Consider the following 26,313-nt stretch of genomic DNA (forward strand, 5'->3'; position numbering starts at 1 on the left):
GTCATTTAAGATATTTAGAGAATGTTAACATTTCTATTAATAATAAACAGGGATAACGGTTTTGCTTTACTTGTATACAAGCTACATTACATTACACTAAATCATGTTGTATCCTTCCGAAACACTTTCGAAAGTAGTGCCTTTTTCTAAAGAGTTCCTTTTCGCTTCGGGTTTAAAAGAGATTAAGCGATCGCACCCACGCTTTTTGTGATTATTTCCCGAAGCCTATGTGTGTCTGCAACAATATGGTGCATTTCATTTGGGATTGCGTTGAAAGGTGAACGTTTGGGGGTGCGTTTATTGAAGTACGAGGCTTTTGTCGAAAGTTTACTTCGGAAACACTGTTTTCCGGTGGTGATTGATTTTGGGCGAATTTCAACTTCTTAGAAGTTGTGAGACCATACATTTCTGAATATTTATTAAAAGGGGACATATTTATCTTTAAAATGACACCGGTCTTGCAAAACATTATGCATAGAAAATACCAAAAATATGCTTTGAAAGTTTTCGGATTTATACTGGGACCCTGTGGAAAATAAATTTATTGCGATTCAACCTACATTCGGTATACATGAATCGGTATATGAGTACATTAATTGTTTTGAATAACAGTTGTCGTAATTAAACATTTTATGCCTAGCGTCTAGAAAAAAGGCCTTGGCATGATGCGGCGTCTCATCAGGGTCTGCGCTGTTTGCTTAAAGAAATTTCTGTAAGAAATATTCTAAATTTAGAGTTAAATATACTAGACATCCCTAATTTTGGAAATAAATTGTTCCATTTTAGAAGGAAGAGAGAGTCCACTAGGCTTAAATGGGTTAATGAAGTTCATGTATATGGAAACGCTGTTTGTGTGTGTACTATCTTATAATGTATGTTACAAACATTTGCTAACAATATGCACAGTGTTCTTTATTCAGCAATTAATGACGGTGCAGATTTGGAGGTAAATATCAACCATGAGAAAACAGGATGTCCGTTTTACCATCTAGTATTTATATGAAGCAACTGTTTACCATCTAGTATTTATATGAAGCAACTGTTTACCATCTAGTATTTATATCGGGTAACTGTTTACCATCTAGTATTTATATGAAGCAACTGTTTACCGTCTAGTATTTATATTGGGCAACTGTTTACCATCTAGTATTTATATGAAGCCACTGTTTACCATCTAGTATTTATATGAAGCAACTGTTTAAGAACACTTAAACATTTTGTGCATATAAAATCTACGTAGAAGTAATAATAAGTATAGAATATAAACAGAACATGGAAAGTTTTTTTGATGTTTTATTTATAGTGGTTAAATACTAGATGGTATTTCAATGAATACGAATCAGCTTCGGGCTTTAATGTAATTTTAACACAAATAACAACAGATTCTCAGTCACTCTGAAAGTGAAAATACACAATTTATTATAACATCATACTATCCTAGTCCTTATATTATTGTTGGTGTTTTTACTGATATTTGATTTACGCACACACTACCACTTGTATCATTACCGTGTTTATTTTATCTAGCGACTCACCATTTTGATCAACCATTTATATAAATAGTTAGTTGCATGTTCGAAGCATCATCATTTCCTTGCATATTTTTTTAAAGTGAAACGTGTGCAATGATTAAGCTTAATTTAGCTTTTAATGTTGATACCGCTGTATTTGACTTTAATCGCGCGAATATTTTATGAATACGTATTGATCACACGGGAGTTTTCACAAAATAAATTTGCTACACTCGAACTCAATTTCGATAAGGAAACGTTTATTTTACGAACCATTCTAATGGATGGCTAATAAATAAACATGCATGGCATTTACATTTTATTGTAATGTTTTTTAAACTGGTGCAACACACGCTTATTTTCTACTGTATTATCATTAGACTTGGGGTTGTCAACACATTGTTGCTGCAAATTTCTAATTATGTTATGTTGTCTTTCGATATCTTCTAGAGATCTTACTACTCAAAATTTGCTAACGATCACTTTTTATAGTTTGTGCAATTTGAAGTTCACCCCTAGCTACATTCAGCCAGCGTCACGCATCAATGATAAATAAATACATAAAAATAAAATAAAAAACACACATTTTAATATCAAAACCTGCAAAATAACAATTTAAATTGAACGTTATCCAAAATTGAAGATAATTTGAAAATAAAAAATGATTCTTAGCAAATTTTGAGTAGAACATAACTGTAAAAAATGGTTTCGTCTTAAAGCCATTGAACTAGCAGTAAATAGCATTTACATCCTAACGTCTTTGCATTTCATGTTGCTTATTTTATGAATTTATTTATGTTGAAAACTTCTGCTATATCGGGTTTTGTTATTTTATGACGTCATCATACCTAGCATGATATCGTCATGTCATCGATATTGTCACAAAGGCAGACCAGGCTATCTGCATCGCCTCGAACGTGAGTTAGCTCGACACAGATGTGACAGACATTGAGGCAAGGACACATATCAGTATCGTTAAACCTTCTCCTCGCAAAGGTTACCTCCCAGCTATTGTAGATTCGTTCAGCCACTCCTAAAAAAAGTTTGAGATACTTCGACATCTGTAATAATTGGTTTATTTGTTTAATTCAACTGTTGTTATTATTTACAAAGATATTAGTATCACTAACTATCCAGCGTACAATACAAGCTCTGAATATCTTCTTGAACTAAGGTCACGCTATTCTTCTTATCAGTTACATCCTTCTATTATCGACATAGATAAGGTCATGAAAGAAATATTGCAATAAGGCGACAATAGTAGATAAATTTATGGTGGACTCATGAAGATGAACGGTAACTAAACATGTTTTGATGTACTCAAATAAGACATTGCGATATGTTAGCTGAGCTTTTGTAATAAAATAAGCAATATGCATTTAACATAATGATTCTACTACATATCGATATATATTAAATTACATTCCTTTATCATAATAAGTCAAATTGACTTCTCACTGAGCTTCTATAATCGAATAATCATGTCCTTCTATCATTTTATTTAGTTATGTTCTATGTTGCCGGCGTTCTACTTGCGACGTTTACATCATCACGTAAGCATATTATTCTGCATGTGTTAATTTGATTCCTACTGTTTCAAACAGTTTACTATATTTACTCTAATGTCTATCAACTGTACTACTGTAATGTATAGTTCTCTTAGAGTCTTGTAAATTATCTATCTTATGTATTTGATGGCTTGGATAAAAATAATGATCATGTTGTAATTCGATGTTTCCCAATTGAACTTAATATAACAAATCTAGACTTTCTTGTTCTGTAAAATTGTAAACATAATGACCAAGTGCATGCTCATTTCGCGACGAGAACGGTTTTGAAGACGATAATGAACGTATGTGATATTTTACAGATTGGTTTGGATGTATTTCATATTGGTATAAACAATTCTTTGGTAACAAACTTGGCAATGCTAAAATCATTATTTTTTACTGCTAAACAGAAATGCTCAAGACATAAACTGATATTTTTTTATTTTTTTTACGTAAAATATGCTTTCTCACCCTATACCTTGTGTTTTCTATTCAACAGATGGCCTGAAATGTCTGTCTTGCTATGATATACCTCAACCCAATGATTGCAATTCCATATCCGAATGCGGTCAGCACGAGGTTGGCACATTTTTGTATTCCTTTCGGAAAAACATTCACACTGAATATATTGTACATGACAATAGTTTGTCCTTATTTATTTATGGTACCGGTATATGTCCATTAAAATTAGGGATGGCAACGAATACCGATTTGGGTATTCGAATATTCGGTTATCCTTCCGAACAAATGTTCGGACATTCGGTCAACATCTGTTGAGAAAAACTATAAAAAATCATGAATTCTACTTTCGTTTTTACCGGAAGTTCACCGGAAGTGACTAAATATTGACACAGCGTTGCCGTCGCTAATTCGAAGTTGATTTTGTTGATTATTTTTTATTAGATGTTGATCAAATATTCGTGAATATTTGTTTAAAAGCTTGATCGAACAAAAAAACGGACTTTTTCTTCATTGAAAGGGAGATGGGTATGGGAATCGGCGAGTTGGACGGTAGGTGTGTTCATTCTTGCGGGCATTGAACGGTGACAGTCACGTCCAGCGTTAAGTGTTAATAACGTCAACAATTTCAAAACGTTCATATAAATAAATAAGAGGTTGAGTAAATTATTTTATAAAAGCTTGTTTGATTGGACAACATGATTGTAACGCTACGATACACATTAAATCAATTTAATTAGAGCAAAAAAAAACAATTTCGATCGGCGAACGCGATTTATGTAAATCGAAAATCTTTTGCATTAGTTTTTATTTGTTGTTTTTTACACCAAGTTTGCTTTTCCTTTACTCAAATAGTCTTTGATCATTTTAATTTTAATTCGAGTCATTAAATCAAGGGCGGGTCGGTGTTTTAATTGCCGACGCGATTTGCACTTATCATAATTTTGACACAAAGTGACTGTCTTTGGTCAATTAAAGTTTCTTAAAGTTAGGCAATTAGCGGGATTTAGGATAAATATACTGTCATCGCCATAGCGACGCATTATCGTGCCTACCGGAATTTTAATTTATTTTAATTTAAATTACAATAAAGGCAAGCAAACGTGTAGGGAACAACCACTTTTTCTGAAATAGACAGCGCGTGCTCAAAATGGGCCGCGCGTGCAAAATATTGACAAATGACTTCACACAGCTATATTGCGATCAATTGGTCGTTGTCGGCTCATGTACAATTTAAAAGTAACCCGGGTAATCTTAAGTACACCGCGTACGAAAAATACGCGTAAATGCAACCGGCCATTATCAGTGTTGTTTTTTTCTTCCGAACTCCTGGTATTTTGTAGTGTACTTAATAATATCCGGGGTACGTTTGAGTAGTACCTCAGCAGACAACGACCGATCGAGCATAAGTTTCATTGTGCGGTAGCGTTCAATTACATTTCTGTGGACGCTGTTGATTATTTACAATTGAAACATTACTGCAATCAATATTATAAAAAATATGTGAAATTCCTATGAGTATTTTACGTTCATATGAAAAAAAATCTAAATATATTCTGTATTATTTATTTTGGGGATGTACAAAGTTTGTCAATGTGTTACAGTACTCTTAAATATTTAATTACACACTCGTTGATACACTTGATGAATATGTTTGGTACAATATATAAAACAAAATAACAACTTCGCACAATGGATTAGCAGAAGATTTATTGCTTAAATCTGCCTATCTTACGGAGAATTACGGAGATAGTCGATGTATCACGAATGTCAACTTCAGGCCCAATGGCATTACAGCAACCAGCCAGGAATTCATAAACTGTAAATGGACCGCAGCTTTCGTCTTAAGTTAATACTCAATTTGTGGGGCTGTCTGTCTGGTCAAATTTTTGTCATAGTTTCCTCAGCTGTTTTGTTTTCTTATTTACGCTCGATAAGTCATTGTCGACTCAGTACTACTTAAATGTATCCCGGGTACATAAAATATACTAAAACGAACCCGGCAATTCTTACGCTAAATCGGTCGTTGTCGGAATTAAAAAAAGTTATGTTTATATTAATGTCAATGTTCTGTAAAATGCCCTTTATGTTATTGAAACTCCTACACAAAAAATTTTTGAGGCAAATTTTGTTCAAAGAGAATAGTGTTTCGTTTTACTTAGCGCGTTTTACGACAGTAAACTCGGGTACAGTCTTAATTGGTCGGGTACGTTTTAGTATATCTAAGTATACTTAAGAGTACCCGGGGTAAATTTAAGTAGTACCCGAACCGACATTGACCAATCGAGCCTTAGTTACTATAGCTACTGCTTGAACAAATACTTGTTTGTGTGTTTTCTTAAATATATTATGTTATCTCGCGAGCACATTTTCTCATAGGCGTATTGTATCCGTTTAGAAAAAAATATCCAGATCACATTTTAAGTCACAGTTTCATAGTTTGGTGCTGGATTATTTTCCCATTTCACTAGATGATAAGGTCGTGTGTGTACAAGGGTTTTTCACATTCCCAATATCGATTTCTGTCGGAGTTGCCTCCCTTCATTAAGCGAATAAAAGCTGCCAGGGCTGTCGATAAGCTGACATTTTCCAAATAGAGGCGCTATAATGCCATTATGTATTTTATTATTTATTATTTTCACGTCAACTATTCTTCGTTTACAATAAAAAACAAATTTATGGACCATAACAAAGTCACGTGTGATAACGTTACAATGATGGGCATTATAATATGGTTAGAAATCATTTAATATGATTATTGTATGAGTGTCAAAGAAAATTGAATGCGTCTTATTTAATTAAAGTTTACATGAGGATTGAAATAAAAATTATATTAATACAATGTTAAAATATCTAAGCACTTATCAGGCGATTTATTATTTCAACAAAAGCGTGAGCTGCTTTTTTAAATTCATTGTGCTTTTTAATTTAAAGGAGTGCTTTACCGACGTCCATGTGACGCCTAGTGGACATATGCTTTTCTCACTTGGATGCCGGGACCAAAGGGTAAACAAGTTTTTGCCAAGTTACATGATAACTTTTTCAGCAATAAGCGCGCTCTAAATAAGAGGGATGCGCTAAATGGGTATGCGTAAAGATTGGCAAAGGATCAGACTTAAAAAATACTTTCGTCTACGATGTCTTATGCTAAGATAATGCATAACTGAAATATCAAATATCATATGCCGTAACCTTTATGTACTTGTAGACTTCACACTGTTATCGGAGTTAAATATAAGTGCGGATTTATTTGAAACGACACGCATTATATGCATTAAAAGTATACAAGTATTTCGTTGAAAATATGTACACCGACGAAGACATGTAATGCATGTTAATTCCATGAAGTAACGAAACCCTTTTAGCTTGGTTTCTGCAAACTATGAACAATCTTTATATATTTTCGTGTGTTTTGTCCTCAGCTTAATACATATTTTTGTCACTGCCCTGATTTGAAAACAGTTTTTGAAGAACATAATCTCTAACGATAGTACGTTAATGATTTCTTTATGTAGAATGTTATTTTCATAACTATAAACATTCATTCATTTTGTAGCAATGTACAGTTCACAAAAGACACCTTTCCGATTTATCGTCAGAAGGGCATAATGACACCGCGAAACATTGGACGGAAGAAATAGATAATGCTAATGATGGTGTTATGAGTAACACACGTTTTAATCACAAGCGAGATCTTATAGTCTGCAGCCAGTGTTGCCCTACTGGCGACGTGTGCAATGTACATCTGTGTGGAAGCAAAGGTAATTCGATGTATGCTTCATCTGCGTGCAAGCAAAGTTAATTCTTTTCATGCTTCATCTGTGTGGAAGCAAAAGAAATTCGTTGTATTCTTCATCTCTGTGAAAGCAACGGTAATTCATTGTATGCGTCATCTGTGTGGGAGCAAAGGTAATTCGTCGTATACTTGCGTTCAGGTTCTAAGTGACTGAACATGTCTCTAATGCTTTAGACCTTGTGTCACAATCGTAAAGAAATATACACACTACATTGATTTAGGCAGCGGGGTTTTAATAATGTAATGTTTTTAATACAATTGTTTTAGATTGAATGGGATTTTACGTTATACATTTGTTTTATATAAACACATATACACGTTTTATGATATTGACCTCCCGTCGGATACAGCTGGTTTGCAATTTAAATTATTAACATAGCATATAACGATGATTTGTGACAGTAACAATTACTGCAAATGCAGAAAGCGTCATAATTTCTTGACTTGATTTGCTGCGATTTTACTCTGCTGAATTTATACATCTATTCGTTTGTACAGGCTACTCAACACAACGTGGTCCTCTTTGCTACGCATGCCCACAACAGCAAGGACAATCGACATGTCCCAGAATACAAGTGTGCGGGCAAGACGAGGCTTGCTTCATTGAGGATTTGAGCATCGCTGGACAGGCAGTATTTCATACTGGATGTTATGGGCTTCGTGTAAGTCACTACGAAAACAAATATTTGAACGATTTTCGTATGTCAGTGAACATTTGCTTGAGGTTGCAGGGTCACGTGACTTTGTGGGGATCACCCTTTTCACTTTAATGGATTTAAACACGACGGTAAATGGTGCTTTATTTCACTTTTTAAAACAGTTTTCCTTAAGAATGGTATAAAATACAGATTTTATGCTGCTTATGACAATGTGAAATACTTCAGAATTATTTTATTTAATAAGCATGTGGTCTTGTTTAAAATTCGATTTGTACAACACGGTTTTGCTTCACGCAACGTAAACATTTTGTCACCGATTTCAGACGTATTCATGGATTTATTCTTATACCTTAAGACATCGACACAAACTGAAAGAAAAACTGTCTTTTATGCACTAATGATTTTTGAAAATGTATTTCAATAACTTCTTAAGTTCTTAAAGGTGTGATTACATTCTGTCCAGTCAGTGTGAAAACCCATGAAAACCCCGTTGAGTCTGCACCCTGGCTTGGCTTCTAAATAAATCTTAGAATGGCACTGTATTCACCGGCAAGGTTCAGTGTGCTGTTCCAAACTGCATGGTTATAGTTCACTGAAAAACATTATTTGAGGGGTTCACATATAAATAGAATAGTCTTTGCTTGAAAACACATGCTTCGTCTTTATAAATTGCAAAAAAAGTCTACCATTTGTAAGCACCAATTATGATCACATTCTAGCGATTCCAACTCATTTAGTCATGCTCCGTGAAAAAATAGTTATGCAATTCATTTATTTATTTGTTTAACGTCCATAAATGACACACAAACGTTCTCAATACGTCAAGCGACATTGCCATTAATTTATAATACATAACTATACCGATTTAGGAAGCCTTACACTGTTGGCGTAAACTAGAAGGCTGTGTTTACCGTAATGTATCTTGCTTTATAGAAATGCGCAGCAGACCACATGTTTATTGAAACTAATGCCCTTATCGGACGACGTACTATGCAACAACCAAATGCCACCGACGATAATGGTCCCGATGATTCGGAAGATGTGCCCCAAACAACAAGACGGTGCTGTCGAACGGATTTCTGTAGTAAATATGAAATATTTAAAAGGGACCTTTTCACGTGTTGGTAAATTGATTTAAAAAGATGTTTCAGAATCGCAAATGTCCGTTGTAGTTATGATATTTGTGAGGAAACAGTAATACCTGAACATTTATCATGCTCTAAAATATCCATATTATACATCTTTTGACGATTTAAAAACCTGAAAATTATAAAGCGTTGCAACGCGAAACGATTGAATAATTTGGAGAGTTCTGCTGTTGTCGTTTTAGTTTGTGATACTACGAGGATTGCTTATATAAAGAATAAAATATATCACTAATTGTATGAGCGCGGATGGCCGAGTGGTCTTAGCGTTTGACTTTTACTATAGGGGTCAGTGGTTCGAGCCCAGTTGAGAGTATCTTTTTTCTTTCTGTAATTTTATTTTTATTTTTACTGGAGCTTTTTAGATCCAATGTTTACATTTATCAATATAAAGCATTTACTGACACACTTCAATACATGCCGAAATCAGTGAAAAAGGCCCCATTAAGGGTATTGCTTTATGCTGTATCCCAAAATCCACCTAGTTAAATTGATAATAATGTTTCACCCACATCTGCTATATCCTAAACATTCTCAGTTATGTTTCATAAAGAATAAGGAATGATTGACACAAAGTTGACAATATTTAACTAACAAAATTATAATCAATAATTAAATAATATCGTCATAATTATAAAGCGAAATTAAACCATCATTCTAAGAATCGTCATTTGTTTTAATCATTAACCATTTTCACCCTATTGTATTGACTTTAACCTGACCGAAGTTAAGAGATCCTAACTGTGTGTGTGGTGATCAAAACATTTAATTGTTGTACACGTATACCAATCTTTAAAGTTAAAGAGACTACATATTAGCACAGTAGTATACATGGTGCAGAATCAACGGGGTTTTCACGGGTTTACACACGGGCTATGCAGAATGTAAACAAACCGCTAGGAACTTTATTTTTGCAAATATATAAGTTATTGAAATACATTTGCATAATTCTTTAGTGCATACAAGACAGTTTCTCTTGCAGTCTCTGCCTATATCTAAAAGTAGAAGAATACATTCTTGAATGTGTCTGTTTTCACGTTTCGTGATGCATAACCGTGTAGTATTTATCGCATTTTTGTACAAGAACACATACTAATTAAACAAAGTAATTCCGATGTATTTGAGATTGTTAAAGCAGCATAAACATATGTCGTTCATGCACTAGTTGAAATTCTTCAGAAAAAAATGTTTTTAAAAAGTTATTTGATAAAAAGCACCACTTACGTTGTGTTAACATCCATTTACGTTTAATGTGGATCCACACAAAGTCACGTGGTCCTGCACCATGTATAATTTGAATCCTCTGATACAGTCGTCGCATTGTCCTTCCGCCTTTCCGTTGTTTTGTCCGCACGTTCAGTTTTCTCTTCCGTTCACTGGAACGAAGATTCTCCCAGCACATACTGGAATGACTGAAAGCACACATCACATATATGGGTTATTACCAGCCTAACATGGATTGTACCTAACTATTGTGTTCTACTTAAATATTGTTACATACGACTATTGAGACTTTGAATATCGCATCATGCAAGACATAAAACACTGTTTAAGATACTTCGTCTTTTATTCTGATTGTATCGAATAATTAATTCAGTAAATACTTTATAAAAGTTTGTCCCATTTCGAACCGTTTCGAACCTAAATTAAAACATAAAGGATATATCCTTAAATTGACGTTTATAACATATGGAAAGTCATGTTCTGGATTCGACGTGGAAACAACTGTTTAAATTTTTAGTTGAATTATGAGGATACTGCACCATTTGTAAGCTCCCGCATACAAATAGCTCCCCCATACAAATAGCGTTCAAAATCACTGTATAAGGTCTGGGTAGTTGTAAGCTCCCGCATACAAATAGCTCCCCCATACAAATAGCGTTCAAAATCACTGTATAAGATCTGGGTAGCTCCCACATACAAATAGCGTTCAATGTCACTGTATAAGGTCTGGGTAGTTGTAAGCTCCCGCATACAAATAGCTCCCCCATACAAATAGCGTTCAAAATCACTGTATAAGATCTGGGTAGCTCCCACATACAAATAGCTTTCAATGTCACTGTATAAGGTCTGGGTAGTTGTAAGCTCCCGCATACAAATAGCTCCCCCATACAAATAGCGTTCAAAATCACTGTATAAGATCTGGGTAGCTCCCACATACAAATAGCGTTCAATGTCACTGTATAAGGTCTGGGTAGTTGTAAGCTCCCGCATACAAATAGCTCCCCCATACAAATAGCGTTCAATGTCACTGTATAAGGTCTGGGTAGTTGTAAGCTCCCGCATACAAATAACTCCCCCATACAAATAGCGTTCAAGGTCATTGTATAAGGTCTGGGTAGCTCCCCCATACAAATAGCGTTCAAGGTCACTGTATTAGGTCTGGGTTGTTGTAAGCTCCCCCATACAAATAGCTCCCTTATACAAATAACGTTCAAGGTCACTGTATAAGGTCTGGGTAGCTCCCGCATACAAATAGCGTTCAAGGTCACTGTATAAGGTCTGGGTAGCGACATTTTATTATAAACGTTCATAAGCACAGTTTGACCAAAACTAATTTAAGCAACAAACACGCTTTCATTAATGTATTCATTCACGATTAGTTAAGTTTTAACCTATTTATTTTAGCTTGATTGCATATAAAGCCTTAGCCTTATTTGACGCTCTCGAGTCCGTTTCCTGTGACTAGAACCAGTACTTGGTTCATTGTAATTGATCCTTTTTTACGTTGTACTGAATTTATATCATTTACTTCGGTAATTTAATTGTTGTCACCATTTTATTGTAGTGATAGACTTTGTCAGCATTTATGTTCTATTCTTACTTCCAAAACATGATTGGATAATCTTTGATAATGTAAGCTTCGATCGCTCAAGAACATGGTAGTATAAATTGTATATTGGTTTAAACGGTTTTGTTACCATCCATCACTACATTTTAAAACGTAAGCCCAATTTATGAAATCGATAAAAATGAATACAAATAACGAAAATATATCACAGTAAGTAGGGGAATATACTGCCACATTCTGAAAGATTTTGTAAATATAATACGTTATATAAGTTTTCAAGAAGGTATTCCTCGTTCTAAACGGTTGGCATAAAAAGAATCTTTATTGTCAACAGCTGATTTAATCAAATGTAATGTTACAAGGCAACACACTTTATTTTGAAACTTTCTTATCGATACATCAGATTTTTCATCGGGTTTATAAACATATTTTTGTGTATTTTGAATGCGCTCAATTTTTCAACTCGACACAATAATGACTACCTCTGATTGGTTCAAACCTCACCATAAACTAGCTTTGCTTGGTGCTAATCAGCATGACGTCAAATAATTGATAACAGTTTATGAACAACTAATGTTCCAAATAGATAGTGATGAACGAACCTCAGCGACCTGTCGAATGATCGTGACTTACTTTGGTACAACAACTGATTATAACAAAGCTAGCGAAGGAAATGTATGACTCCTTTGCCATTATGGCATTGCATGTTTCTTTGGACAACACACTGATCGGAGTTTAAAGCGTTTTACTTTTGAGAGAATGTCTCTAAATATTGGAAATCATGCAAATGAAACATAACTCACGGAAATGGAGCACTTATTATTTATTATACAACGTGTACTCAATAACTAAAATCATAATGGAACGTGCTGTGAATGTACATTACAAATCAACATCTAGAACATAAAGTTGGTGAACATAATTAAAAAATGAGAAGAAATGACTCATTAAAATAAGTAACATGCTATGATTACCAATGGAGACTTTAATTAACGAGTTAAGTGTGTGAATACGTGACATTCCGACATTCGAAACAAAAATTAATCAAAACTTGTGGAATAAACTTACAATATCAAAAACACGTCTTAAAGTGCAATTCAGATAAAAAAAAGTACCATGTACATTTAATTGGGGAAAAACATCGCGGAAATGCCCGCAGGAAAATGTGCTTTAAAAAAGCGTTGCATTTTGTATTCATTTTTTAAACGTGCATAATAATTTTTTCTTACTTAAGGAATTACTCTAAATAGATTGATTAAACGTGTTAAATAGTGATCTTGGTGATAAGCAACATGGAACCAAGACGTATGGAAAATGTCATACACGAGTAAAATGAGCGATATTCAGATAAAAAAAATATTCGAAAGCTTGTGGAATAAACATGAACAATAAAGTAAATGTTAAAGTAACAATCACGCTCAAAAATATCGAATATTTCGTTAAATAAAGCTAACCCATAAAAAAATAAATCAATGATCCTTTTAGCAAAATGCAAAATTTTAACGTTAGATGTTGTCTGGTAGAATGGATTTAACGAGATACAAAATGCTCGTTTTTATTTTTTGTGGCTACAAATATTTCCATTTATATCTCCCGTGAAATATCCGAACATTTACGGGCGAACACGAGATTGGATACGGTAAGCGTCGGAAGCATGACGTAGCTCTCATGAATAATCATTCTGTGAAATCAAAATGAATTCTGGGTAACTGGAACTTAGCGAATGAGAAAATGGCTTGTATAAATTTTGCAAATGAACGCAACCCGAAAGAATCCGATCCTGACTCGAAAGCGAAAGTAGATTACATCGTGGAACGATATTTAGATATTTAGATGCTTAAAACTTGCCGAATGCTTGTAATATAACGTTTTTACATCAATGTTACTTGTTTTCAGGGTCTTCCTATTGTAATTAACCATCGTATGGTACTACTTGTTGTCGAATGTTTTTTATATAGCATAATACAGTAGCCGTATGTATTGGTGAGCGTGATAGTGACTTTAAAGTGTTGTTTAAAAAAAATGCTTTATGTACATTAAAGGAACAAGAACATACCGCAAATGCCTGCGAAAAAAAGTTACTTTGAACGAAATATTATTATTATGTATTCTTCCTTGCAAACGTGTAGAGGCCCAGATTGTTGGAAAATTATGTCACTTGTTCAAAATTAAAGCTAATATTGTCTTTTTTTTGGTCGCTGTAATGTGTTACATTTTGCGTATATATAACATGTTATCAAGCATTTATATGTATGTAGGCATTTTATATCTGTATTGTACAGAAGAATATAGAAAATAAACCATTGCAAGCCGAAATCAGTTGTTATCGTTTGTCTATTCCTGTCATGTCGTTGAATTATCAATTTTGAAAGTAACAAAAAGGGTTTCATTGTCAGTTTTAAGTCCATACGTGGGATATTTCCTTGTATATCTTAGATTATGATCCATGGGGGACCTGGCAGAGCTGGACAGCATGCACTGCTACTTGTGGATGGAGAGGGGTTCGAACTCGCAAAAGGGCCTGCCTAAACCAGAACGGGAAAGCGTGCTCGGGGACGGATGTAGACTATGATTATTCGTGCGCCGACAGAGACTGTGCAAACAGTAAGTTTCCATTATCTAATGTTTATCAAAAAACAATAAAATCTGCGCGAACGTTTTGACCCATTGATGTTTGTAATTAATGAAAGTCACGACATATAATTCTTGTATTGTTTTCGCCGATGATGCAGCTAGTATTTCAAAGACAGCCCACAAATAACAACAATCCAATATTATAAATTAGTTTAGTATTAGAACTGGAAAGATGGAAAGTGGCATCGATTACAAATAACACGCTATTAATGTTTACCCTGAAATTGTGTTGGAGCGCATCACATACATTGTTTAGTTCTCGTGCTCAAAAGTATATTTTTGCATAGTTTAATGTTACAACTAGTTATATATATATATATATATTGTTCAACTAAAGAAGAATTGTGTTAACCCTACGATAATGTAATGATCACAAAGTTGAAGGTTCCGAATATATTAAAACAATTGAAACAATACATGTCGAAAAATGATTCATGTGTGAAGACATCCATTCTATATGCATGTATACGTAATAAAACTTCTTTGTGTTATATCATTTGTAGATTTTTGTAAATATTGGTGAACATTATTAACTATGCCAGATCATTGAAACGCTAAATAATGCTATAAGATGTTAAAGGTAAAAAATAGGAGGTGATTCTGGAAGGAACTGTTGTATTCAAAAGTAAATAATACGTATTTATGGTTTGTGGTATACATGAATAAGTCAGGATTGTTGTTACGGAGATATTTCGTGAACGAATAATTGAATTTTGTATTCAAAACTAGCGCCGTGACATAGCAAACCGTCACGGTAACAATTGTTATAACATTGTTCAATACATAACGATATTAAAACTATAACATATACCATTCAAACATTAACCTGCTTTTGTTTCCTCTAAATTACGATTTTAAAAGCATAAAAATGAATTTTTAAAAAGCTATCGCCTTAACCTTGCGTCCATCCGATTTGTTGTATTATGCCATGCATTTTATACATGATATCATTTTATATCAGCGATCCATGTATTATGAAGGACAATTACAAAGCAACAGTAATAGGCCACATTATTCATTCGTTTCGCGTTAAAACTACTTTATAATTTTAGCAATTTTGAATATTTAGCTTTTAACGAAGATGAATAGTCAGTAACTGTCATCGTAATAATTTGTATATGACTCTCTGAACAACAGTGTTGTTTTATTGTTTCAATCTGTTTTAAATAGGAAATTTGTCATTTTGACACTCTACAACAATTCCCCATAAGGGGACAAAAAAACGAAGACATTATTTACGAAGTAACATCGATTGTGTACTATGTATTAAACTTCATAAATATACTATTGTTTGAGAAGAAACTAAGGTATATTTTACTAAATATTTGGATACTTATTCAGTGTGTATTACTGGCCCGATGGTTTGCACTAACTTGAACGATTGGACTTTATTTACTTACATAAAACGTGTTTGAGTTTGAGTTTAAACAGTATTATGCTTAATTGCTTATACATACACGTAAATATGTTAATGTTTTGAAACGAGTTAACTGTTGTATTTTCATATCAATTTTGTTAAAGTCTTACAATGTTTAACTTATATAGTTATTATCCTCAAACAATAATATTGTTAATATAGTAATTGTGTTTTATTTTGTGATAAGTACATGTGTACAAGCATACCGTCTTTGTTAACGTACTTTTTATCCACAGCAACGTTCTGTTTACGTTGTGACGCCTCGATTTCTCCGTCTACATGTCAACACGTGGAGCAATGTGGAGAACACTCCGTGCGTGTTGTATTTTTTTTATTCTTACAATGCAAATAATTAGTCAGAATATGCTGATCAGTAACCTGTATTCTAGTTATTTTGCCTGTTAAAGTTATGGTGTATGGTGTGGTTGTTTTCAAAATAAAACACAAAAGAGTTGAACACATTTTGACGTCGCTGCATTTCATGCCATATCACAGTGACGTCATAGCTTTCATTGTTTAATACGTGTGGTATAACTACCGATAGTTATCTGGATCAATTGTGGTATAACTACCGATATTTATCTGGACCAAGAGTGGTATAACTACCAATAGTTGTCAGGATCAAGAGTGGAATAACTACCGATAGTTATCTGGATCAAGAGTAGTATAACTACCGATAGGTATCTGGATCAATAGTGGTATAACTACCGAAAGTTATCTGGATCAAGTTATTTGAGTAAAAATAAATAGAATGAAGTGGATTTTCAGATATGCTTTTGCAGAAAAAAATATTTATTGCAATTGATAACTCTATTATCACTGGTAATTTTCCTATATTAATATAAATGGTATAAAAATATCAGAGCTTTTATGATCAGAAAAGCTAAACAGCAATATTGAATATAAAGAGATGTTAAAAACAAACATATTGACATTTTAGCAGGATTGCCTTAATTTTTATAAGACATGGTTATTTCGTAGAATGTTGTGGTATAATGAATGGAATAGAATAATAACAACAACAACAACAATATTAATTTTTGTCGAATATATTAACTGTATTTGACTTTCGTTCAAATGCTGGAGAATATCTCTTGATATTATTTATATTATGATTTATTAATAAGTGTTACATATATTACATGTATATGACTTTCGTTCAAGGGCTGGAGAATATCTCATGATATTATCTTCATAATTAGTGTATATGTTCCAGTCGTGTTACACAGACCAATACCAGATGGGAGGAAATATCCTCTACGCAACTGGGTGCCGGGATAAGAGGGTGAGAGTCCCTTATTCATAAATCTCAAAGGGTGAATGTACATGTACGATGTGTTTACCTCGGATACTAGTGCCTAGTGCTTAAAAAATGCGATTTATACGTACATGTAATTACGATGGCATAGAGGTAACATTCGCTTCTATTTTTTTCTATCTTGTTCCTACGACAAACTAACTCGAGGGAACGACTAACTAACTCGTTAACCCTACTAATGCGGCGACCACTCAGACATGTTAGTTTTGCATTCTTCTTTTTTCTTTCTCGTTCCCTCGACTTAATAAGTCATTCCGACGACAAAGCTAACTCGTTCTCCCCTCTTTTGTTTAATTCACCCCCCCCCCTTTATTTACTGCACCGCTGGTTTTCATTTCACTCCATTTTTTTATTAAGTTTGCACTCTTTTTTCTATATCGTTCCCTAGAGTTAGTAAGTCGTTCCCACGACATAGCTTACTCGGTCCCACGAGTAAGTTATTGATTCCCTCAAGTAAATATGTCGTCGCAACTCGATACAAAAATAAGTGGTGCAAGTTTAAAAAGACAAAAAGAGGAATGAATGTCACCTCTATGCCACCGTATGTTAGTGTGTGTGGCAGCGTTCAACTTCGACGAAGAATTAATGATGCAAACCAGCATCTTCTTATGACGTTATTTGTATGTATATATCGTTTATATTCCATTATATATCAGCACAGAAACAAACAAACTGACCCGTGATTACAAAAACATTTTTAAATAACTATTCTTTAATGGAAAAACATCAATCAGAATAGATAACATATTAATTGAATGTAACGTTTTAATCAATATTTTGAAAAAATCATAAGTTTATAATACGACTTTTATTTATATCCCTTATCCAGGTGAAAAGTAGAGAGCATGATTTTACTACCAGTGGCCACAGATTTTAATAACAGTTATATATTTTTATTAACGTTTCCTTGATAAAATAATGATTAAATATATTCAAGAATGGACAAGACTATTGCCAAGCAATATGTCCCCTACCGGCTTCACCATTGTCAGTTTTTTTTTTATTTGTTGCCATACCAACCAGAAGTAATTATAGACATAGGAACAAAATGAAAATACGTGCATAATCTCCATATTGCCATCTGACCATGTTCAAGTTTCATCAAAAAAAAATATAGAGCTTTTAAAGTTATCGCAGGATCCAGAAAAGTGTGACAGACAGACAGACAGACAAACAGACAGACAGACTCACAGACAGACGCACATAGTGCAAACCATAAGTCCCCTCCGTTGAAAGCGGTAGGGGACAAATAAGTTGTGTAAGTAAATACATTTAATGCAATTCATTAAAGAATATTGCAATAAATCCTGTGTCTTAATTATCATATCATTAGTGAAGAGGAAAATCAAAATCTCAATATTTACATGTTAAGTAACTTAACCAAATAAAGAGATGTTGGAATTCGAATCGTTTAGAAAAACTGCTTTCTGTTCCAAATCAAAGGAACTTTGAATAGACTCTGACGCGGATTTTGTGTTGTTGTTTTTTGTTGTTGCTCTTGTACTTTTCTTTTATTAGGCATTTTATCTCATAATGTCAGTTGTTTATCTTGTCAGCACGTTAAAAGCAAGTAATGGGTATTTCTAGTTAAAGAAGTACCCCATTTATTGCGGTATTTAATATTTATGGAATAAATACGTGTGTTGTGGTTTTCGATATTAAATGAATGAATCCATTGTTTCGCTCATTTCAGCTTTGTTTGGCAGGTGGGAAACGCTTCATAGAAAATGCAGGAGAAAACATCATATGCTCTCAATGTTGCGAAAACAAAGACCTTTGTAACTACGAACTTTGCGGAAACGAACGTAAGAGTTCAAATAATTTTCAAACGCATGTCTTTGTTGAAATATGTAAACTTAGCAAAGGTTATAGCATGTCCAATTATGAAGCAGAAATTAAAGACAAAATAAGTGCAAATTAAAGCGTAGCATGTTGTTTCTGATATATATTGATGTGCAACAACGATTATGCGATTCTAATACAACGCATGTTTCGGGGTTCGTGTTCAGCGATGATTTTATTTTATCAACGCAGATGAAATTTTCATATATTATATTATCATTTGATCATTTTCTAATGCTATGGAAAGGAATTTATCTGAAACAAATATTAAATCAATATACAAACGAACAAGAATGAATATCTTTAAAAAGCGATTGAAGGCATACGCGTAGAGTAGGTACGGCGAGTATTCTATGAAAAATAAAATAAAATAGTGGAGCCGTCATGATTCTTATAATTCGTGAAACAGAAATGCTGCAAATGTATATATAGCTGAATGAAAATTGTAAGCATTAAATTAAAAACATACTGTTATTTCAATTTCATTTTTAATCTTATTTTGTTTCAGTAATGTGCACTTTTTTTAACATCAGTGAGACTGTTGGCTTATACAATGTTTGGGAGTTGTATTCATGTTTGTTGTACTGTTACGAATGAAATCCAATTATTCCAATTATTATGTTCGATTTTCCGTTGTAAACTTTTATTTTCATGACATGCTTTACCAAGTGATACAACGTTACGAACCTTTTGTTAAAAACAAATTGCATGGTATTATTTATGCGATATGCTGTCGTCGCCATATATGATTTGACGCCCTCAATTAACTAGGCTGAAACATCAAATGATTGCCATTGATAATTAAGCATAAAAGCCAAGAGAAACTTAAGCTTTTACAGTAGGAGACAAAAGCTTACCGCTTCTATCATGTCGATGTATTTTTTTAATGTGGTTTAAAATGTTCCACATTCTCTGAGATATTGGCCGCGTGAACTTGTCTCGTTCAGAGTTTTCTCCTTGTGTTGTTGCTGTTTCAGACCTTGCTAAACTGGTGTGTTTCGCATGTGATGAGCAAATCGCGCCGTCAAAAGAAAGTTGCAGCAAGATCAACGTTTGCAAAGACAACGAGGCAAGTTGTTAACATATTCTTGCAAGTGGCCTAATGTTATATAAACTATGTAACCATAATGTTTGTGAATCCGGGTATCACATTTTATTATGTTGTCCATTATATAGAGATTTACGTATAAAAAAATATTACCCGTACATCATAAGTAAATAAATGTCAATGATAACTTGTACTCATGTTCTTAAGCTCAAAAAACATTGCAAAATGTTTGGTCGAAGCGTTTATACTAAGAGGTGAGACTTTCAAAGTCTAGTTGTTGTATAATTGCGTATAATTATTGAAAGCTCATAAAATACCATACCATATCCACAGGAGGGAATCCCGTAATTTTTTTTTATTATATCTTATATATATATGTTTTTTTATAGAAAAACATATATAAATATAAATAAATTAAAAAATAAATAAATAAATAAATAAATAAATAAAATAAACAAATACGGGATTCCCTCCTGTGACCATATCTAGCGTTAATTTTTTTGCTATTGTCATAAGGAGCATTGATGTGTTATGTTTTAACTCTAATTTTTCGAAATATCGTACACAATATTCGTTGATTTCGAGTATTAATGCTACTTTACAAATATCAATGTTTTTACTATTCGTTGAAATGATCTTTCAGCAAATCTTAACAAAATTATCAGATGGAAGTTATAAAAATGACATAACAAATTACAGGACTCCCAAAAACAGGCAAACTGAGTGTTTCATCTCTTAACAAAAGCCTATAAATGAAAAAGTATTTGTAAACTGTAACCATTAATTCAAAATACCGATTTCAAAATAAAAGATGTAAAGCAATCGATAAACATCATAACAAGTGAAAGAAATCTTCCTTACCTATAATGTATTATCATTAAATATTAATTAAATACATTATAAGTCCCATCCCCATCCAAAAAGTATATATATCGTAATGCCGAGACCCTCCATGTGGTTTATACGATTATAGAGTGGAAGGTTCGTAATTCAAATCTAAAAAATAATATATTTTACCAAAATGGCTTTTTTTTAACTGGTGTCATATGGTGTTATAAATAAATTGAACACACATAGAAATATTACGTTACAGAAAGCAGTCCATGAACAACAAATGAGAGATTCTACAATCAGATAGATGCCCTATAAGCAACATCACATTGTAGATTTATTATTTGCTCTGAAGATATCGGAACCGGTTGGCAAATAAATATGCATATTCACAGTTAATGTTAATATTACTTTTAAATACTCTTTAGGAGGAACATATGAATAAGGTCACGCAAACAAAATAGACAGTGTACGTGACGTCACTGCCGGATTCCTATTTGCGATATATGAAACAAATCAAACTTTGCGTTTTGCGTTTAAGTGATATATCAATTATATACTGCATTAATTTTTAAGCTGATTATTTGTTCTGAATGAGTATATGTGAAATACAAATATAACTTTATTAGCCGAGTTTTCAAAATCACCCATGCCAACAACATCAGTCATACATGTGTCTAGGGTTTGCTATTTTATTGTTGAGTAGGTTTATAAAAAGGGACTTTAAGGTTGATTTTGAACATGTTTCTTTTTTGGTAAATTCATTAGCCTTGTTAAAATAGGTAGCTTTGGTCACTTTTTTTATTTATTCATTTTATTATTTTAAAGGTGATTTGTAAAATAGTACGCGTTGTGTTAAGTTCACATTTAATTTCTATTAAAAACAATCGTACACTACTACTGAATTGAAAATGTGTTGCAATATGAACAAGCGGATTTCAGTTTTATTATTTAATTAGGCCAAAGCATTTTGATAGTTCTGGACCAGGAGAGAAACTCATGTTACCATATAATCTTTAATTTAAAGAAGTAGCATTTTAAATCCATGTGACTGGAAGTAACACAAGTTTTATTTAAAGAAATGTTTCTTCAGATAAATATGTCCTGGTAAAATAAGCGTAATTTACTGTTTGCTGCACATGGCGACAACTGAAGGGCTTCGACAAGATATTACTCCGTATGATGTGTCGCACATGGCGACTACCGATGGGCTTCGACAAGATATTACTCAGTATGATATGTCGCCTGCATCATTCTTTTCTATGAAATAAAAATGCATTTCAAACGTTTAAGTTCGTATTGTCAACACACGGACAAACTCTCAGTTTAAGAATACACACTTTGTAATGGGACAGTTAAATAAGCAGCCATTTTATTGAGTAGAACAATTTACATACAATAAAATCAACTAATTGAACATTGTACACGCTTTGTTTCAGGTTTGTGGTCTGATGAAAATAACCCAAAACGGCCGAGAACTTTACAAAACTTCTTGTACTGATTCAAAGGTAAAGCACTGTGCTTATTCTGCACGCTGTAGTCTGTTACAATGCGATTTTAATATAAATCCATTGTAATTATATACCATTTAATAAAATAACATAGTTGAAAAAATAAATACATACTACATGTTTAACATATTACAACTTGGCATGTCGAATTTTATTTATTCTTCATGTTGAGTCATGCCTAGCATCATGGACTGACGGATTCAATAGTTACTGTCGTAGTGAGTGATGTTATAGGTGTGAGTTAGAAAAAAAATGCATTGACAACGTATTAATAAAGTCAATACAAACAGCACTGGACATTTGAATATTGAAAGTATATTCCTTAAAATAACTATCTTGCCGTATCGGCATACATGTAAATTGTTACGGAAAACCACTTCAAACAAACGCTTTAATGTTTACAAACATAATTTACAATACCCTTTATTTAATCAAGTAATTATTTTTTATTCTCGTTCTATTGTTATGAAACTATGTTTTGTTGTTGCCTACACTACGTTTGAGTTGTGCTCTGTGAAAAGGGGATTTTATTCATGTGCGTAAAGTGTCGTCCAAGATTATGGGTGATCCTTTCCGCCTTAACTGAGTGTTTTGCTAAGAAGAGACTGTCTTTAAAAGAAAAGCACGGCCTATTTGTATATGCAGAACATACTTACATCGATAGTGCTTTCATGCTTTATTTTGCATTACAGAGTTGCAATCCTGTACCGTTCGCCAACTCCATGTATCCGAAGTGTTGCGACACCAACCTGTGTGACTCCTACAACAAAACTGATACCGGTCATCAGACACAACAACCCACACAGTCCTCAAACCGTCCGCAAACAACGTCTACGACAGCCCTAACCCATCATCAAACAACGTCTACGACAGCCCTCACCCACCCACCAACAACGTCTACGACAGCCCCAACCCAGCCTCAAACAACGACCACGACAAATCCTCCGCTTCGTAAGTAAACATGTGTTCAAATAAATGTTTAGTACACAATCATGTAGCTGATACTAACGCATGATGACATGGTGACTTCTTGTCCGCTGGCCATGATATGGTGACTTCTTGTCCGCTGGTCATGATATGATAACTTTTTGTCCGCTGGTGACATGGTGACTTCTTGTCCGCTGGTCATGTTAAATATGTCGAAAATTATAAAGTTGAAGGACTTTTCTTTCTTCTAGTTCGTCTTTCGAATTTTACTTAAACAGTATAATATATGCCGATGACCGGTTCTGTTTATAAATAGACCGTGGTTTAATTTCCAAATTTTTATTTATTTTCTGAACTTCATAATACATAATATACCCGGTATAAGAAACTCATTGAAACAACAGAAATACTTCAAATAGAGTTTCTCTGCCTGAGGTAGTATTTAAACAAAATGTGTTGAGAACAATACACTAAACTAGTTCAAACCCGACGCAGGAAATGTGGTTACTTAATATACACATGTTTTGAAAAGACAAATTAAAAAACATTGATCGTTGATTCAATTTATTGGGCATTAAACAACAGCAACTACCCATTACCGGGTTGCAATGAAAAAAAAATTGGCCATGCAGACATATAATAGGGTTTTTAAAAACCAAGTTTTATATTCATAGCTCTTGGATGGGGGGAGTGGGGACCCCACATTTGCCTGGAAATACAGAATAATATACAAGGGACTAAGTCTCGTTGGAGGACGTGTTACAACCCAACTGATCAGCCTGTGATCGGTTGTTATGACGGCGATGTCCAAGAAGAAGTCTCAGGTCGAAGTTTCTGTTATGGCGAAACGGGGAAGCAGTGTCAAAGTATGTATAACTCTGTTAGGCTGAAAAGCGATTTTTCATTATAATACATAATCATCAATTCCCCTCAATAATTGTCGGGCTTCTCGGAGATAGCTTACTTGTTTCGCGCAAAGATTTAATAATCCATGTCGTAAAAAGCAACCATTATTATGGACTAAAATGATTCTTCTTAATCCGTGGTTTGGGTTAGTCATTAAACAATATCCGCTTTTCATATTGCATGCAAATGATATATTAGTTCCTCAAGTAATGTACAAACTCGCGCTGCATATCATTGATTATAAGAACTTACATGAACGTAATCCTTCCAGATCGGTACATATTTCATATGCGGTGATTTCCAAAAACCAATAAAGGAAGTTACATATGCGATACATTTGTTATCTCGCATTTTTAGAGGCAGAAAATGTGCGAATAATAGCAAGCAGCCAACTACCGCTTGGAGGCAAGGTTACATTACAATGTATCGCCGATGGTGACCCAACACCGCACGTAATATGGAGCACACCGCAAGTAGGAATCATTGTGATGACCTTTTAAAGAGGGGCGTTGAGCTTGGTTTAAAATAAGGAGCTACTAAAATGTATCGAATTCAAATTACATCCGTATAGATATTATGTTTTCAGTGTCAAATTTGGCAATTAGTTTAATTGTAAAAATATTTCAGTTTGTGTACGAATGTCGTTGAGTTTTTGTAAATTGTGTTACTTTTATTTATTAAAATCTTATCCTGGATGTTTTAAATATTCAACAAACGTAATTTGTATGTAATGCTCATTATATTATCAGAACATATTTATGACATTAGTACTATTTTCTTGAGCGTACAAGGGTTGAATGGTATGTAACATCGTACTATTACAATATGTCTCTAGTTATTAAAGTTCATGGGAGAGCTTTATTTTCTGCATCGTTGTGTATTGTTATTTTGTTACAATAATAAAAATAAATCCCAGCTAAACATGTGGCATGACCAGGTTCACTGGTATTCTCGAATCATTACATCCATTCGATATCAATGACAATGCATATTAGTTATACATTACATATGCAAAGCACTATCATCATAACACTTTATCGACAAAGGTTAAAAGTGAGAAGTGAATGATTATTTATTGGATTAGTAAATAACTAACAGTGTCATCTTCGTCGAATCGAGTGTATCGCTTATATCATGTTGTCATGTAATGTTTGATGTAATTTGAAGTATGATTTAGGGGATAAGCTGGCAAAGGCGCAATCTTGTCATTGATGTTGTGACGAAGGCGGACGAGGGCGAGTACGTCTGCCACGCATCCAACCTGTGTAGGGATGGAATGGACATCGAAAACATCGAGACAAGGAAACAGATCAGTGTTGTGTAGCCGCGCATTATAACTGACTCCGCAAATAGAGTCCATATCAAGTATATATTGAGACTCTTTGTAAAAAAATAATAACATACATCTTGAAAAGAAATATTGTTCTGATTAAGTTTGCGATTGAAAACAATCAATACAACTAAACGTGTGAAACTAATAAGAATGTTTAGTATTTTAAACATTTTTTTTTCAGAAAATAGCGTTAGAATTTAAAAATTTTACGCTCACGTATGCGGGAGATTAATGGGACATGAAAGAAAACCGGACAAAATTAAGGTGAGAACAAGTAAAACGCAGATATAAAGAAAATCTACATGTATTCACCTTTTTTTTTGTTTTTAAGGATATGGATGCCTCTAATTAAAAAAATATTGGAATTTGTTGTGTAAACCTAAATAAAACTAACTAAGTGCAAGCGATGTTCATTCTCAGCAATATGCAGTTTTACATATTGGTTATGACCTGTCTTCAAAATAGACATTCACAGACATGTCAAATGAATAATTCCGCTTCATTGTACGAGCTTAGTTCAAAACGTTCACATATTAATTTGAAAATGATTTTCTGTCAACCTAAGATCATTCCATATTTCCGTATTTGTTAACAAATCAAACATGAAATAAAAACAGACAGTTTATTCGAATGAA

The 26,313-nt window shown here is 33.5% G+C and overlaps 1 protein-coding gene across 2 annotated transcripts; it reads left to right on the forward strand.

The window, feature by feature from the left end:
• Positions 1–2,714: 2,714 nt before the first annotated feature.
• Positions 2,715–26,313, forward strand: LOC127860604 (uncharacterized). 2 transcript variants are annotated; one of them, XM_052398798.1, is made up of 18 exons: positions 2,715–2,807; positions 3,017–3,064; positions 3,561–3,640; positions 6,455–6,526; positions 7,077–7,281; positions 7,815–7,978; positions 8,909–9,059; positions 14,348–14,515; positions 16,199–16,275; positions 17,179–17,247; positions 18,974–19,085; positions 20,100–20,191; positions 22,441–22,509; positions 23,205–23,463; positions 24,114–24,305; positions 24,703–24,818; positions 25,523–25,710; positions 25,860–26,313. In XM_052398798.1, exons 1-17 carry the CDS (start codon positions 2,795–2,797, stop codon positions 25,667–25,669), a joined length of 2,034 nt encoding a protein of 677 aa, XP_052254758.1. In that variant the 5' UTR covers positions 2,715–2,794; the 3' UTR covers positions 25,670–25,710; positions 25,860–26,313. The 2 variants fall into 2 exon arrangements, with proteins under 2 accessions (XP_052254758.1, XP_052254759.1); XM_052398799.1 differs by lacking the exon at positions 25,860–26,313 and having other exon boundaries at positions 2,775–2,807; positions 25,523–25,763.

This window comes from Dreissena polymorpha, chromosome 15 (assembly GCF_020536995.1).
Source record: "Dreissena polymorpha isolate Duluth1 chromosome 15, UMN_Dpol_1.0, whole genome shotgun sequence".
Classification (NCBI taxonomy): domain Eukaryota; kingdom Metazoa; phylum Mollusca; class Bivalvia; order Myida; family Dreissenidae; genus Dreissena; species Dreissena polymorpha.